At 37.3% G+C, this 18,517-nt stretch overlaps 2 protein-coding genes across 4 annotated transcripts; one reads left to right on the top strand and one right to left on the bottom strand.

Annotated features, from left to right (window-relative positions):
- Window positions 1-673: 673 nt before the first annotated feature.
- On the bottom strand, window positions 674-9,853 carry LOC127953746 (phosphatidylinositol N-acetylglucosaminyltransferase subunit Q). Of its 3 annotated transcripts, none has more exons than XM_052553028.1 (11): window positions 9,665-9,853; window positions 7,764-8,473; window positions 7,542-7,673; window positions 6,950-7,070; window positions 6,558-6,684; window positions 3,923-4,076; window positions 3,274-3,385; window positions 3,115-3,195; window positions 1,984-2,098; window positions 1,724-1,785; window positions 674-1,497 (listed from the first exon to the last, which is right to left on the bottom strand). In XM_052553028.1, the coding sequence occupies exons 2-11, from the start codon at window positions 8,438-8,440 to the stop codon at window positions 1,336-1,338; spliced, it is 1,743 nt and encodes a 580-aa protein (XP_052408988.1). In that variant the 5' UTR covers window positions 8,441-8,473; window positions 9,665-9,853; the 3' UTR covers window positions 674-1,335. The 3 variants fall into 3 exon arrangements, with proteins under 3 accessions (XP_052408988.1, XP_052408989.1, XP_052408991.1); XM_052553029.1 differs by lacking the exon at window positions 9,665-9,853 and adding an exon at window positions 8,773-9,516; XM_052553031.1 differs by lacking the exon at window positions 9,665-9,853 and adding an exon at window positions 8,765-9,042.
- A 4,306-nt stretch (window positions 9,854-14,159) lies between these two features.
- LOC127953841 (suppressor of cytokine signaling 1) lies at window positions 14,160-17,137 on the top strand. The gene is made up of 2 exons (XM_052553173.1): window positions 14,160-15,772; window positions 16,183-17,137. Exon 2 carries the CDS (start codon window positions 16,254-16,256, stop codon window positions 16,857-16,859), a length of 606 nt encoding a protein of 201 aa, XP_052409133.1. The 5' UTR covers window positions 14,160-15,772; window positions 16,183-16,253; the 3' UTR covers window positions 16,860-17,137.
- Window positions 17,138-18,517: the final 1,380 nt, after the last annotated feature.

Genomic DNA, 18,517 nt, shown 5'->3' with positions numbered 1-18,517 from the left:
AACTTTTTTTATATATATATTTATATTTTAAAATGTAATTTATTCCTGTGATGGCAAAGCTGAGTGTTCAGCATCATTACTCCATTCTTCAGATTCACATGATTCATCAGAAATCATTCTGATATGATTTGCTGCTCAAGAAACATTTCAGATCTTAATATTTATGTAGAAACTATGCATTTGTTTTCATGATTCTTTGATTAATTAAAAAAAACAGCATTTACTTGAAATATAAATATTTTGTAACACTATTTAAGTATTTTGATCAATTTAATAACATTTATTGTAAAAAAAAAAAAAAATCATATATAGAGAGACATAAAGAGAGTTGGAGTTATAGCTATGCTAGGAATAACATATATATTTCTGTTTTCGACTACCCATCTGTGTGTCAGGTTATTTTGCCTTAAAAAAAAAAAAACTGAAGGTGAATCCCCAGTTCAGATGTTTTTCATGTGTTTTGGATTTGCATTGAATAGTCAGAAGTCCATTATTTCTGTGTTGTGCTCTCAGTCCAGAGCACATTCTTCACCGGCTGTTCTCCCAAACAAAAGATGCAAGACTGGTTATACACTAGCACGTCTCCGAAAATGGGTAAACTTTAAATAGCAACCATTTCAAGTCCAAACATGAAACACATGATCTAAGATGCACAATGACACTGCAGTCTACAAAAAGGTATTAAACTAACTTTATTGAGGTACATTAAGATTTTGAAAATGAACAGCACAAATATATATTAACATTATGATCAACTGCATTTATAAAGATCTTGATTTTATAAATCATTAACATTAATAATAATAATAGCTACAAAACAACAATTTGGCAACACTGGCATAACAAGTGGTTCATGGTCAACTGATTGACACTAATCTGTATTACATTCAACATTCAGAGTCAGTACACATTAATCAGATAGATTAGACTCATAACTGTCTAACATTTTATAGCTTACTTTTACCAGTCATTCTCTTTCTATCTGTGCATCGTGAGAGACAGCAAAAAAAAAAACTGAGGAGATGTCAACAGTGTCAACTCCGCTTCAAGTGATCTTCATTCAATTATGGCAGCGAATGAGCAACAAGTTTTTAAATATCAATGTTTTAATATACTGGATGTAATAATCTTCAGTGTTATAAAAAGTAGCTTTAAAATAAATACAAAAATAAAAATCAGTTTAAATCAAAGTGTTTAGAAAAGGAAAGATCATGATTTTAATCTACAAATGAAAGAATATCTACTTCTGTTAAAAACCTAAGTAAGACTATTTAACTAAGACTATTTTGAGCGTCACTGGACTCCAATAGAGCAACTTTCTCCCAGTGCCCAGAGTTAGTCAGTCTTGTCAGTCTTGTCAGTCTTCTGCTTCCAGGGGTAAATGAGTTCTCCTACAAACAGCTTCTTGCACAACGCGGCCCAGGAATCCTTAGGGTTACAGCTATAAGTGGGCGTCCGGTAACACTGCAGTACAGAGCTGCATTTCAGTGGGTTGATCTGAAGTTGGAGAAAAGAAAATACATTTTTCATTCATGTTTGCTCATCTGGTACAGAGACAAGTAAAGGATGTCCAGTGTTTGCACTCCACAGTGAGCCAAGCAAAGCTAGTCAATAACCCTCACATCCATCCCACAAAATCAACAGGTCAAACCCAAACCACAAATGAAACCCAAGCATAAATAAACCATGGGACGACGAGCTGTTTTAGCAGCAATCAACCTACCTCCATCATCAGGTGAAGAGGAGTTCCTGGCTCCTGACAAATCACATTGAATTTAACGCCCTCTGGAATACAAAGAGATGGGTAAAGTACTAATCAGTTGTATAAACACATAATTAAGCAAGCGGTTTTCACAGGAGGTCAGTATATGACTGCAGTACATGGCCTGGAAGAATGCTCAGAGTTTCATCTCTATCATCAGAAAGTAAAAAGATGTATGAGGTTTTTTGATTGATTTCAGTGTGTGAAAGATTATGGCTTACCTGCCAGTCTGTATGGTCTGCAGATCCGTAGGCCGATGGCAAACAGGGGCAAGGAGTTGATGAAGTCCACACTAAGATGAATCACTCCCTGAAACAGCACCACCACCAGCCGCAGCTAGAAACACAGAAACAACATACTTATGTTAGCAATATATATTCAAATATTTATGATTTTTATAAATCTTAAAAAAAAAATACAGCATTATGATTTACACAATAGTATTAAGCAACACAACTCTTTTCAACATCGATAATAAGAAACGTTTCTTGCAGATCAGCATATTAGAACGATTTCTAAAGTATTATGTGAAACTTTAATGACTGCTGAAAATTCAGCTTTGCTATCAAGTGAATATAATACATGTTAAAATATATTACATTGTTATTTTAAATTGTAATTATATTTTACAATATTCCTATTTTTATTGCATTTTTGATCCAATATATGCAGTGATGGTAAGCATAAAAGACTTTTATATACTTAACAATAAAAAATAAAAAAATAAAAAATCAAATCACACAGACCATAAACCTTTGAACAGTACTATACAGGCCATCGCAAGCAATAAAATCATCAAGAGTCAATAGCTAAAACATGATAATTACCATATAATGATTTAATAATTTTCATAATGACCTAATTCATAATGCTCCCCAAAAATAAAAACAAAACCAGTCATAAGTAGCACAGGTATATTTTGTAGCAATAGACGACAATACACTGTATTGGGCCAAAATTATTTATTTCTTGGATATTAAGTAAAAATCACGTTCCATGAAGATATTTTGTAAATTCCCTACCGTAAATATATCAAAACTTTTTATTAGTAACATGCATTGCTTTGGACAACTTTAAAGGCGATTTTCTGAATATTTCAATTCCGATTTTTTGGACCCTCCGATTCCAGTAGATAGTTGTACCTCGGCCAAATATTGTCTTGTCCTAACAAACCATAGGTTTATTCAGCTTCCAGCTTTCTTTTACTCTGCTTTCTACTTTTAAAATTGACCCTTATGACTGGTTTTGTGGTCTAGGGTCACATCTAGAAGGCAAAGAAATGTAGCTGACTTCTGGACCGATGTAACATTAAAAAAACTGTTGAGATGGAAAAAGTGTGAAACTAGACTCACCAGAGTAAAGACGAGGTAATACAAGGCAGTGGTGGGAAGCAGGAACAGCAGAATCGTAAAGAGCAAAGTGCCAATGAACAACTGCAAAGGAAACGGAGCAGTGTCAGATGTGTTCTGTAGGGATGTGCTTAATAGATGGCAGTTGTGTAGGACATGTACCTGGTCCAGGTCATAGGAGCACGAGTCAACCCTCTGCCTCAATACATTCCATTTCTTTCCCCTGAAGAGCCGCCACAGGGCGGAGAGACCATAGATCTTCAGACAGTAGAGTCTGACAGCAGAGATGGGAAAGTACACTTCACAAAACAAATAAACTGTACTGCAGTTCTCAGAAAAGATTAAAGTCCCTGGAATTTTGTGTCAAGGTTAATATGTAAACAAAAGATGCAAGACTCTAAATATAAATGACAAGTAACTGCCCAGAAAAATCTGAGATAGAATCTTAAAGAGATAGTACACCTAAATTTCTGTTATGGTTTATGTTCTCTCATGTCTTTCCCAACCTGTGTAATGTTCTTTCTAGAATGGAACATAAAAATCACTTTTATTTCAAGCAATGAAAGGGAACAGTGACCTTGGTGGTCCATGATTCCTATCCACTAGTATAATACGTTAAAAAGCAGCCTGGACATTGGACATGTTGTGAAAACAGAAAGTCATACAGGTTTAGAATGACAAAGTGAATGAGTAAATAATATTTATTTCTGGATGAACTATCCCTTTAAGAGGCGCAGATATAAAAGTTGATATTGCCCTCTACTGGAAATGCACAAAGATGACAGTACGTTGCAACAAAACCAAATCTCACCTTGCCCCGTACACATAAAAACAGTAGATGTGGAAAGTGAGGAGGGCCACGATGTCAGACAATACGGAAAGAGCAAAGGTCAATCCCAAGCAGGCTGAGAGTCCAACATACCACAGGATCCTCTCAATGAAAGGAGACATCAGGTGGATGTAACCTGCAGACACAATCACAAAACACAGATGCGAGTCATTCATTAAGCATGGGACATTAATCATTAAGCATATCTTACCAGCGAACATACACTCATTTCACATCCTTCTCTTCACTCTCTGAGGAAGAAGTCTCCAAACTCATCCTTTCTAATCATCCTAATACTCGTTCGCTTGATCCTATTCCATCTCATCTCTTTCAAACCATTTCTCCTGCAGTTGTGCCTGCACTCACTCATCAACACATTCCTTCACACAGGTGCTTTCCCCTCAGCATTTAGACAGGCTTGTATAACCCCATTACTAAGAAATAACCCTTAACCCATCTCTTTCAGAGAACTACAGACCGGTTTCCCTTCTTCCTTTCATTGCAAAAACACTTGAATGTGCTGTGTTCAACCAAGTCTCTGCCTTTCTCACACAGAACAACCTCCTTGACATTGAACCAAGATCGCCTTGCTCTCAGAAGCCCAAAGACTGGCAAAAGTGGAAATTTTAGACTTTACAATACTTATCTTACTGGATCTGTCCGCTGCTTTGACGTTTAACCTCCGGATCCTCCCTCAAACCTATTGGCAAAGGGCATCTCAGGAACCGCACTCCAATGGTTTGAGACTTACCTCTAGGTCCTTCAAGGTATCTTGGAGAGATGAGGTGTCACAACATCTAACTACTGGGGTGCCTCAGGGCTCAGGTTTTGGACCATTTCTCTTGTGTATTCATGGCATCACTAGGCTCTGTCATTCAGAAACATGGCTTATCATATCACTGCTACGCTGATGACAATTAACTCCACCTCTCATTCCATCCTAAAGATCCGATGATAGCTGCTCACATCTCAGTTTGTCTAACAGACAGTTCTTGCTGGATTAAGGACCATCAACTCAACCTTGCCAAGACAGAACTGCTTGTGGTTCCACCATTGTTTCATCACAATTTCACCATCCAGAACACATCACATCACAAATCAACCATAACTCCTTCAAAAACAGCCAGAAACCTTGGAGTTATGATAGATGATCATCTGACTTTCTCAGACCACATTGCTAAAACTGTCTGGTCCTGCAGATTTGCTTTATTTAATATCAAGAAGATCAGGCCCTTTCTTTCGAAACATGCTTCACAACTCCTTCTTCAAGCTCTTGTTCTTAGAGCCCTGCATTTCAGCCCGGGCCCCTCAGGCCAATTTTCACGTCATAGTTCAGACACAGGCCGGGCCTGGTAGGCTTCCTGTCTATTTTTTTAGTTTAGACATCCATCAGTTAGTGATGAAAATAAATAATTGCAGCGCTGGTGGAAACAACACGAGACCGTGCTACCCCGACTGTCAAGAGTGGCTCGACAGTGTTTACTATCCAACCAGCAGCAGTATGGTGCATGGCCTCAAATGTACATGCAATAGGCTTAAGCCAGTCGCAAAAAAACAGTATAAGTAATTACCATAAATGTGACAGAGAAATAGTAAGGAGATCTCTGAATTATATTTACTAATAAACTAGTGTTTTCTGAGTCTGTGTCGCAAGGATGAAGTTGCCGATCCACAGAGGTGCCTTTAGAGAGAAGTGCATCTTTACAGATTATGATTATAATGAAAGAGTTTTTGTTTTCGATTTGTTTTATTTCATTAAGTAGTCATTTAAATTTTTCTATAGATGTTTATCATATCTATGAGGCATGTTTTTGCTGAGCTTCAGTTCATTTTTGTACTCCTGTTAAAGACGAGATGGCAGAAAGCACATCATTTTTGTTTTCTTTATTTTATAAAATCACAACGTTTTGTTGATATTGTGAGTACACACAAATAAAAGTAGACCCTACTTAAGCAGTTGCGAATGATTACTCTTAACTATATAAAAAAAAAATAAAAAAAAAATGACGGCGTATCCACTGAAAAACAATTATTGCACTGGCACAGCCATGTCCTGCAAAGCGTCTCTGCACTATTGGATATAGCACACATTTATCTAGGTTTAACATTTAAACATTGTTAAATGCTTGAACTGTTTTATATCTATAGATTTTATTTTAGGCAAGTCGTGATAGTTTGAGAAAGATTAGTTGAGCAAACATAATAAAAAAAAAAAAATAAAAAAAAAATAATAATAACCTTGCCTCTTTTAGACTTGGACTATAACGGCTTGCTTTTATATATATATATATATATATATATATATATATATATATATATAAAAACTTACACTAGTTTCTCTACTTTTTTTTATATTCTATTCATTTTCTTTCTATTTACTATACAATTAACAAAAAGCAAAAAAGGCCTCTAACACTAGCTTTTTATTATTATATAATAAAAAAACCTTGCTACATGTACTACATTAATCTAACTGAGACTTATTATAGCACATGCATTGTTGTTTTTGATTGCTTCCATTGCCATCATTTGTAAGTCGCTTTGGATAAAAGTGTCTGCTAAATGACTTCATGTAAATGTACCACTATGAGAATGCTAGAACTGAAGATCTACTTACTGATCCACAGATGAATGTGGTAGAGAAAGAATCTCCCCAGGACCTGGTCAAGAGCTCTGTTCATCTTCAGTCCAGCAGGAGCTCCCATCAGCCATTCTAACAGCTCCTGCAGCTCTTTAGCCACACGCTGCCAGAGAACCCAAGATTGTCAGATAGACATCGGACTACACATTTATATATACACACTACCCTTTAAATCTTTGTTTGGGGTTAAAACGATTATTTTATTTTTTTTTAGAATAAATTTATATTTTTATTCAGCAAGTAAAATTATGACAGTTGACAGCAAACAAATGCAGCTTTGTCAAGCATACAAGACTTCCAAAAATATCAGCAAATCTTACTGATTCCAGACTTTTCCACAAGTGTGATATAATGTGTGTCATACTTACATCAGCCACAGGTACCAAAGTATCTGCCAATTTGCTGATACGATTCTCCCTATAAAGCCATGAGACAAGCAGCAAACCAAGGGCTATGTCCACAAGAAAAGACACGAAAATGTTTGCTTTTCTGCAAAGAATAAAAAAAAGAAGGGTGTGAGAATATGATTTATTTTTAATAACAAAAGAGCAACATGATGCATGGATCAATAACACAATGCTTTGTCTCAATTTGTGTTTTTAAAAATAAGTAACATGTGGTATTTACTGTGTTTTTTTTTTTACCTTTCTATGACAAGGCTGTATATATATATATATATATATATATATACAGTACACGCAGATAAAGAGAGAAAGAGAGATGTAAAAACTCTTAATTTATACAATCATTGGAAAACATTTTTCATTAATGTTACGCTACAAATGTCCTAATATTACAACTTTTCTCAAAATTAGTGAAGCGTTTTAAAAAAAAACCTAATGAAACCAACATGAATTCAAAGAGTACATTTCTAAGAAGTTGGCACGTGTATTCTAAACCAAATCTTTGTCTTTTTGTTATCAATGATGCTCTTGTTTGTCACCGACCCAAGTACTGTACCTCATGAATTCCATGTGTGTAGCAGCTTTTTTAGGAGAGAAAACAGTCTTGAAATGAACCGCTCTGTATCCCAACTGAACACAGGTGGACAGCTTGCTTGAGATGAACAACACTGGACTCAAATGTAAAATCCTGTAAAATACCAAAAGATCCGAGTATGAATTGTCATCATCACTCTTCAGTCTCGACTGAACAGGTTCAAGCCGAGACACATCAACTCACCTGAAACTGCACAACCAGTGCCACAGAGACAGCAGCCATGTCAGGAAGATGCAGAGCGGGACCGACGCTTGTTTCAGAAGCTCTGCAATAATACTAGCCTCCCTGCCTTCAGACTGCCAGTGGGTGAGCTTGAGTGGCCCATCATCATATTTGTCGAGGAAAAAGAGAGGCTGACTTTGATCAACTGTCTGGAAGACCAAGCGCAGCTCTGAGGGCTCAACATCAGACTTCTGGCCGACATCCTGTACCGGGTGAAGCTGGGACAGCATCACTTTCCTCTGATCGTAATGAATGAGGATGATCTTATCATCGCCGTTCTTCTGCTCCTGCAGATGTATCCCATTGTTTCGGACCACCTGACACGTAAAGCCTCTTTTGCCAATCTCACGGCTCAACTGCAGCCAACGTTTCTGAGGAAAGATGGTACTCAGGTCTTTTAGGAAGCTGTCCATTCCTTCTTGGCCTTCTTTGGGCATACTCCAGGAGCCCAGGACGGTCAGCTCCACCTGAGTCTGGCTCTGCAGCTCACTCAGGTACTTCTTCACCTGTCCCGGTATGAAGGGGTAGTGAACGACAGCCAGCACCACAGCAGAAGTGTGCCCCGGGATCCAGCGCCCCACCAGCAGGCCGCTGTCAGCAGTGTTACAGCACTGGGGAAAGAAGATCTTCAGCACCATTGTGGTGTGCTATAAAGTCCAAACGATACACTCCTGTATAGGCAAAAATTAATTTTTGTAAATATGCATACAGTTTCTATAATGGAAAGTTTTGAGTTGCCAAGTCAAAAACAAACATGCAGTTTGCTTAGAAGCCCCCACAGATCCAGAGAGAACAGATCTGCTGTACTCGTCCCCTTACAAATCAATTGAACATGAATTCGGGTCGTTTGTGTGGAAACTACACGCTCCGGGCAAAACTCATATCGATTTAATTCGCACTTTTAATGTTACCAAATGCAGGGACATGCTACTCCATGTTGTAAATATTAGTTAAGTACTCACAAAGTTACCTTGTGTGATTTAAAGGGCAAGGACTTCTGAGAAGTTGCTCTTATCTTGTAACCGACGCCGTGCAGGTTAACTCTACTTTGTGCGATAACCAACGCTGGCATGCTCCCAACAAATTAAAAATGAAATCATGAGAAAACAGCAGCCGGGATAATAGTCCGGTTGTGACTCCTGCTAAACTGACAAAAACCCGTTTTACCGTAGAAGTAGACAGACCTAAACATTCGTATTGTTGATAGTCCGTCACTGAATGTCGGTCGGGTGAACTCAAGGGACATTTTCAGTTCCGACAGGAATAATAATCAAGTAGCGCTTGGTTGATTCGACCTAGATCACGCCTGCAGGTTTAACCCCGAAGTAAATAGAATACATCCATACGTTATATGAAGAGATCAATATTGCTCAATGCTCATATGCCAATTTTATAGCAAAGGCGATTAAATAACTCATAACAATCATTGCATTTTAGTGTGTTCTTTTTCTTTCTACAAACCATTATAATTGCGTTTTAATCTCGTTCTTAAACACAATTTTTCATTTGCATGATATAGTCTTTGTCTTACAGGCCTAAACCTAACAAATCATTAGGATCATTAGGACTAAGTTAGTTAGAAAAACAAAGGTTTCATTCAAAACAAGTCAGCTGGAAGGAAGCAGCTTCCAGAAGAGATCAGATGTAGGCTACTACAACAGACTTCACATATAAATCCAGACTAAAACACATCTGTTTACTGAATGAGCGCTGAGTCCTTCTGACTGCTCTGTATCATCTTATGTAGCCATTCTTATCCCTGGTTTTATTTTTATTTTTCTTCTTAGGAATCTGTTATGATTATTTAAAAGGTTTCATTTAAAGCACTTATTAGCATTATGAAATGTTCTAAAGAAACTTGCCTTGTTTAAAAGCCAGAAGAGTCACATGAACTGCCGACGGCTGAATGTGTCTGAATGGGACTTATCCTAACTGAAACGTTAGCTATCTTAACATTCAAGACAAAAAAGGGTCCTCTAAACAACCAGCCTTTCTTTCCTGATAACAGCTTCACACATGATAACACTTGAATTTCAGGAGGGAACTGAAGCAAATATGAACATGAGATGTGGATGAACGTTTATTTAAGTCACTCCGCAAATTTAAATGGTCTTTTTTTTATTTTTTCACCTCTTTTCTAAAGTGATGCAGAACTTTTTATACTTCATATAATACCATCTGCACTAAAATGTTTAATGATCCTTGACAAAAGTATGTTGGAAAATAAATAAATATAATAAAACAGCCCAAATCCGTCTGCACTGGTCATTATTAGCAACATTATTTGCCTGTTCACAATCTCAAATAAAGTGTTAACCAGTGTTGGGCAGTAACTAGTTTAAGCAACTAATAATATTACTTTTTACAGTACCTAGTAGTGCAATTAATTACTAATAAGATTTTTGTTAGAATATTACATTTACCATCCATAAAACAGCTCGTTGGTTATATAGATGCCTTAACCTCTGCTGATTTAACATCCAACAATACCTAGTTTTATTTTCATAATTCACATGAAGTCATAAGTGCATCAAGCAAGCTTGAAATATGAAAAAGCTTACATTCAGCGGATGGAAATATTGACATTGTATTGATTTTGTCAGGACAACAACAAAAAAAAAAAGTTCTGAGAACCGATGTGTAAGTTATGGCATTACTCTGGCAATTCATGGCTTGCCCCTCCTTTGATCCACATATAAATGATATTACTATGATTAAACATCTTACAAACGCCATTTCTTTTGATAAAATACATTATGAAGCATAATCATATATGGGTAAAGAGAAATGAAAAAAGAGTGTTTGTAATAACCTTTGACTGAAGTAGTGTTGCCAGAAAGTAATACATAAAGCAATAATATAAAAGGAGTAACTAGTAATGCGTAATAAATTACATATTTGGAGTAAGGAGCCCAACACTGATGTGATAGAGGTAGACATAGTATAGTTTCCAGAAGATGGCGCTAGAATTGCATTAACAATGATGGAGTCATGAACTCCAACTTCAATATCCAGGGTGTTGAAATGACACTTAACCCTCTATGGTACGGAGTTGCCATATGGCAACAATGAATTTATACTCATTTCTTTGTTATTCTGAAAAAAACTACGATCTATCACATTATGGGAATTAAAAGGGTAGGCCTTAAGGTAGCCAATGATGTGCTGTTTTTAAGTCACATGACAACTGAATGTCCTCCCAAAACTCATTTTCCCATGGTCAACCTCACACAGAAAACACCTGTTGAAGTGCTCCAGAAATTGCATTATTAACCTAATTTCTAAACATCTTTTCTCAAGGGGGATTTTTTTGCAACATCTTTGGTAAGTAAATTAGCTATTTTAATTCATAAATCAATTTGGTCTATAAAAGTTTTACTGTAAATTAAGAAAATATCAAGGTTGCCATATAGGTAGTAGCGTCAATAAAATTATCACATTTATTTAATGATTCTAAGTGTGTATTGTAGTATAGTTGTTTATGTATAAATAACAAAATTATATCTTCTTTTCAGAAAATGAATACAGCTATATTTTATGGAAAGGGCAATAGGAAGAGTGCAGAGTTGGCCTGTCATGGAGAAGAAAGAGAAGTGCAAATACCCTGGCTGCAGGTGGATCGTCCGCATGAAGTGCAGCAAAATTGACTTGTACCTTTGCATCACAGCTGAAAGGAACTGCTTTTTGCAGTTTCATGGGATGTCATGAAATTTGACATGAGTTGGATTGAGACGGGTGCACATGGATGGACTGGGAAAACCCACACTGAGGGGCAGCTGTGCTCTAATGGTCAGAGTGTTGGACTAGTTACCCAAAAGTCACCAGTTTGAGTCTCGGTGCTGGCAGGAGATGTAGATGGGAGGTTGTGAATGAACAGCGCTCTCTTCCACCCTCAATACCCATGGCTAAAGTGCCCTTGAGCAAGACACTGAACCCCCATTTGCTCCCCGGGCGCTGGATATATAGCTGCCCACTGCTCCAGGTGTGTTCTCACTGCTGTGTGTGTGTGCACTTGGATGGTTTTAATGCAGAGCACCAATTCCAAGTATGGGTTACCAAATTTGGCAAATGTCACAACTTTCACTTTTCACTTTACTTTGGGGAGCTGCCTTTCGTAATACCTGTATTTTATATTTTCATGTTCTACTTGGTATTAGTGCATGTTCCAAGCTACCATACATTTACTTAACTTGTATAAAATACTTTCAAAAATATTTGTTTTTGTTGTTGGAAACTTTGTGGATGTAAAACAATAAAAAGTTAATGAATTTGATATCCATATGGTACAAAAGCTAATTTTTTTTGTCTGTTTGCAAGCATTATAATAATACTTTTAATTACCATTTTGAAGGTTAAACGATAGGAACCTACCTACTTTTGGTTTGCACGAGTTCCAAGTATAACAATCTATAAAAGAAATGTCAATTTAAATAGAAAAGATAATCATAATTTAATAGAAAAACTACTTTTTTGGCCATTTTCCATTGTGACACTGTTACCATATGGCAACGTTTTCCTAAATACCCGCCCAAGAAATATTTCACAAAATCTTTTTGGATTTGTATAATTGAAGCTATTTTATGTAATAAAAACTTATTTAAAAAAATATTTCATGGTTAGAACATAATGCGTACCATAGAGGGTTAAATGGGAATAACAGGAATAACAGGAGGAGTTTGCTAAACCGCAATAAAACGAAATTCAATACAGACATACAAAAGCTTTAAGACAAAACATACATACTCACATGATTAATCACTATTTGCTTATCAAGGCACAAACATCCGTTGAGGAGAAAATGAATTACAGAAAAACCGTTCCTTTATTTCCTATAGCTGTGTAAATCAGACGTTTAGTTCAGTACAGTACAACAGAGTTAACCTTAGCCAGCAGATTTCTGAAGGGATAGTCGACATAAATAAATAAATATATTTCATCTGCAGAACATAAGAAATATTAAATATTTACTGTCATTGTGTGGACAAATAAATACAGTCAATGGGAACTGAAACTGTTTAATTGTGCCACAAAGTAGCCTACCACTATGTGTATTCCGTCTTGTTCAAATAACAATAACAGAATAACAATAATTTTCAACATTTGATTAAAGCACTTCCACAACGTTCCCTAAAAAAAATACATTTATATTATTTCAGTTAAGAGTAGGCTAATCCTGTAGCACCTGTCCACAAACCTGACTCCTGATTATGTAACAGTAAACCTGTGTCCTACATACACGCCTCTTCAGTGAACAAAGTTCTTTAGCACAAAGACGAGCTTTTCTTGTAAAGCCTGGCGCCACGCACGTGACGCTTCTGAATGCGAGGGATTTTTTTGTCTCGTTTTCATGAATTCCCAATAACTTCATAATGATTCATGCCCATTACACGCATCTTCATCATTATCTTTGTTTGTTATTTATTTATAAGGATTATTATTATTATTATTTATAAAAAAGCACTGAAAATTTAGAAGTAGCCTAGATGGTATACGTTTGCTTAGTAATTTGTAAGTCGCTATGTAAATTGTGTGAAAAAAATAAAAAATAAAATAAAACTGGAAAAATATATTGATGCAAAGCAAAAAAGGGTCGCGATAACAAATGGATTCATACAAAAAAATAATAATAATAATAAAAAATAAAAACGTAAGGGAAGAAGCTTTTCTAAACATAGGCTACTATTCTAGGAAACCGTACGAGACTTTGTTTACGTGGTTTGGAATTCAGTGATGTCGCCTCTGGATCACATGACTTAAAAATAATAATAATAAAGTTCAAACCGAAAGTGACCAGAGTTTATTTTCTTTATCTGATGCTTAACAGCATTGCTTTTGTGATAACGTAGCCAGCTTTACGTGACGGGAGGACAGGTCAAATTCCTAAGGAGGCAAAGAATGAGAAAGTGAAGTTCAGCTCATCTTAACATATAGTTTCTACGTGTTTTAGAATTAGGTGATTGTATTGTTGGATTCCCTATCTCAAGAAGTAGGCCTATTCCTCATTTTCTACGAATAGCATTAGGTGACTCGAACAATTGCAATTTAGGAGAAACAGCACCATCTATAGTAAATTATAGCCACTATGGGAGCAGGCCAGGCACCTAGCTGCTTTCACTTTCGTTTTCCCGTAAAGCACCTGGAGTGGCTATGCGGTGAAGATAAAAAAGGCAAATGTGTTTGAATAGCAAACAACGCATGTCAGCCGTGAAAGAACAAGGTAAGGATCATTTCATGTACGTAATTATGTTAACATGTAGTAATGATGCAAGCATATTACAGATGTCTCCTGTACTGTGACTTTGCTGTTTAAGAGAGAGGTGGCTGACTGAGTCAGATTTTATGAATCTGGCCTTTTTTCAATTAATCTGGCTTTGTGAATGAAACAGATGTGCAAAAATATGCAACTGATTTCTTTTGGCTGCATCCACAACACAGCGCGCGTTTGGAAATATGCATTTGCGTGTGTGATGAAATTATTATTAATAATAAAAATAGACCTGTCACCACACACTGTAAATATCTGCGGAGGCATCTAGAGACGACACGAACCCAGACAGATAGTAATGAAGGTGATGATGGCATTGCACCAAAATGTCATCGAATAAAAATGCGCCTAACATGTTCAAGCAGTTGCTCAATCTGATAAAGAAGGTTGTTTCAGGGAAAAGCTCTGATAATTGACACATGCCGGTTTGTTTAGATTCTCTTCCTTATGTGTGGAAGTGCAAGCACGTTATTCTCCACTAGTGGTCCTCCTACTGTAAATATGTGCCTTTCTGAGAAATACAAGAGAAACGAAAGTATAACCAGTAACTGAAAGGCAAACATCTCATTGTAAAGAAAATACACCCTCTAATTTGCATGACTGGGATTTCAGTTTCACAATGATATCATTTAAACGAATCACAGAGTCAGAAGAGTTCATTTCATTTAAAAGGTATTTTGTTGTACAGGCTGATGTCATTCTTCTTGTTAAATGGGCTTTCAGGTATGGCTTATTCACATATAAATCACATTGACTGGGCCATGAAGACTAAAAGCTCATGCAGACAATAGATTTTTGAATCCCCTGAAATTGCATGCAAAACTTTTAAACGGTCTTTTTTGTGTAATAACTTTAGCACAAATTATGTCTAATAAGCAGAACTTTTTGTGCAGTGCATGTCTGAGTGTTTTTAATATGCATGCTGTCATGCAATCTAAACTCTATCAGGGGGTGTAAGAAACTTAAAAGAATAAGAAACTTATGGATACATGCTTGCATGGTCCGCAGATGTGGATTTACTGCAGAATTCAGTTTCATTTACGGCTAAGGCTTTACGGATCTGAACTGATCTGTCAGCTCTAACACAGTGTTACATTAACAGGACAAATGGAAACATGCATAATTCACAACAACCGTAACAGTAAGATGAGCATGTTCAACCCTTAGATTCATGAACTTATTGAATCACACACACACACACACACACACACACACACACTAAGCCTACTAATACTGATATATGATGACATTAGGGTATTAATGTGGCCATTAACCTTAGCTGATCATTGTCCATTCAGATACTTTTCTTGGTATCTATTCTTTGGTTAAAAAAACGAAGAAGAAAAAAGGGAACTTTATTTGGAAATGCTTAAACTTTTATAAGAGAAGTGAAAGAAGACGCTTTACTATCAGGTAGGAGTGGCCAAATCCTGAGTTGATTTCAGAGAAAGCCTGAGAGTGAAAGGATTCCGGGAAATGGGCGGAGCTGTTCGCCTTATATGTAGAGCTTTCACAGCGCTGTCAGTTCATTCTGACATTAGAACGAGCAGAAGATTCTGTCTCGCGCGGAGGAGCTCTCTATCGAGATATAACGGTGGAATAAATCAATGGGAGTTCAAACACGCCTGATTTTGGAAACGGCGACGAGAGTTTGTCAAAGGCAGAGTTGTACTGACTGCTCTTGGAGTTCACATTCGCTAAAACGGTAAGATTCTAGTTTTGAGGCTACCGTTAAAACAGTTTCACGGACTGTTTTCGATTCAAATGTGTAATTGTGCGTTTTGTTTTGTTTATTTACGTTGTGATGCAACGCTTAGCTATAATAACACGCATCAAGTTAACTTGTAAGATATTTTGTATTGCTACTGTAGCAATGTTAAAATATAAAGACGTATGAAATAAACTTTTGAAAAAGTTTTATCAAATACACTTAAACACCTAATGCCCTGATAATGAAGGATTAGTCAGATGAGTGAATCCAGATGTTACCATGAAACGAGAGAATGTATTGCCCCCTGTGTGGCGTTTGTCAGTAACTTACACCATGTAGATTGACTTGGAGTCGATTTCGGAAAGGCCACTGATTAACGGTGTTCTTCACTTGCTCTTCAACAGACAGATGAGTCTCTAGATGATCTTCCTGTGGTACGGCATGGAAGACCACACTGGTTGGTCTTTCCTGTAGGATGGTGGCGCACAGTTCAGTGGAAGGGAATCAAGGCACGGAAGAACCCCAAGCGAGGACAGAAGCCTCCCCAAAGTTCTCCCAATCCCAAACACCCAGGCCAAGCCAACTGGCAGCGGTTATCCAGACACATTTCAGGCCCTTCAACTATGCCAGGGACTTCAAGACCATCGCGAAGACCACCTCAATGCTAGAGGAGAGTGGCTTCTATTGGGGTCCCATGACTGTGGAGGAAGCACATCAGAAGCTGAAGAAGGAGCCAGTGGGAACTTTCCTGATCCGGGACAGTTGTCAGAGCGACGTTTTCTTTACACTGAGTTACACGGCACAGAACGGTCCCGTCAGCGTCCGGATTACCTTCAAGAATTCCAAATTCAGTCTGACTGGCAGCAAGCAATCTTTTGACTGTCTTTTCAAACTGCTGGAGCACTACATCAGTTCCCCGAAGAAGGGTCTCGTCAGGCCCTACAGGAAAGAACCGGTGGAGTCTCTGCAGCAGCTGTGCCGCAGACGGATTATCGAAACATGCGGCGGAAAAGACATCGACCGCATCCCTGTGCACCCGATCCTCAAAGACTTCCTCCATGCCTTCCCTCATCCGCTATGAAGACCAGACTCATTGCATTAAAGCGCTGCTGGAATATTCTGGAGATACTTGATGGACTCCTCGTGGTCCTGTTCTGTTTTAGGACACAGGAATCATACTGTAGCACATTCTGGAATATCAGACTTGAACACTGCACAATGAAAGTTTACATTGTTTGTGAATGTTTACACTATACGGGAATATTGTGTTCCTTCGGTTCTATTTCTGCTATGCAGAAAGATTTATTTCAAAATAATACTTTTTATAAAAATAATAAATGTATTTGTAATCAACTTAAACCATCTCAATTTTTTTTTTACTTTATGTGTTGGGGGATTCAAAGACTCGGAGACCTGAATGGAAATGCTTGATTACTGTTTTTGTTATTATTATTAGATTTAGAAAAAAGGCAGTCATCAAATAGAGTCGTTTCAAACTATTACATTTCAATTAAAGTCTAAGTGTATTCAAATGAATGGCTACCAAAATAACTAGTTATATTTAAATAAAATGTTTTTAAATTATATTCAAATGAAGGTTTACATATCTAAAAAAAAATAATCTATGTAGGCAAGAACTTTTCTTTCAGTAAGGCTATTAGTTTTCATCTAAACACCATGCGCTAAATAACGGCCAGACATTTCAGATGATACTCAAAAGTGCTGAAATAGACTACAGGCGAGAAATTTCCAAACTGAGCCTCACCCATGTCTAACAAGATTCAAGATTCATATCTTCGCCTAATCCCTGCCCATGGAACCCGCCTTTTTCTTCGAATCTGACAGGTCATGTTTAAGCTACGGTGTATTTTACTAGATTACAGTCTTTGTGTACCTGGATTCCTGAAATGACATTCAGACAGGGACTTATAGGAAGGTCAGGCCAGTCGTTCTTGCACTGAACAAGGCTGATTAATCTAGGTAGTAGCGTGGATGAGGGGCGGAGCTGTGGTGACCGTAAACTGCCTATGGCTCAGACAGACATTTACAAGAAATGAAGTGGGTTGTGAGGACTGATGGAGTGTGACGGGGAGGAGCATGTGATCTCCAGAGATGCTCGTACACATTATCAATAAAACTCTACGATACTTCTGACAGGGTTACGCAGAAAAATGACTAAGAACAAGACAATACTCGGCACTAGGGTTCACGTAAACTTTAGATCACTGCTTGGAATTCCATTCGCGGCTGAAGGAAGTGATCTGCACTCTTCAGTCATCAGATAAGACTATGACGAGATGTCGAAAGACTCAGATTGTGTTTAATTCTGTGTCAGAACCCGTTCTGAGTGATCCTCCTCGATAGAACAATGGGAATGAGCTGTTTTCTGGTTACATGTAGAGGTTCGAATCAATCATTAGCCAAACAGTGGATATAAACATGTCAAAGTTCAAAAGGAAGAGCTTTGTTACAAGTAAGCTTATCTTTTTTTTGGGGAGGGGGGGATGTGGTGGCTTCCTGATTCTAATGAATTCATGTTATCATAATGTGGAAGTGAGGGGGAAATCATTCGATGCACCCAGCTGGCGTATTTATCAAGGGGTTTCCCTTCACCAATATCAACGCAGATTATCGATCAACTTTGTACATTTAATTCACATGTTATTCTGACACAAATAGGAAAGTATTTACTCAGAAAGTGGAACGGAGAAGCCTTGTTTGATAAGGTTAGATAGGTCG

The sequence above is a fragment of the Carassius gibelio genome, chromosome B3 (assembly GCF_023724105.1).
Source record: "Carassius gibelio isolate Cgi1373 ecotype wild population from Czech Republic chromosome B3, carGib1.2-hapl.c, whole genome shotgun sequence".
NCBI lineage: Eukaryota > Metazoa > Chordata > Actinopteri > Cypriniformes > Cyprinidae > Carassius > Carassius gibelio.
Note: the sequence above shows the minus strand (reverse complement) of the source record. Positions and strands in the feature narration are given on the sequence as shown.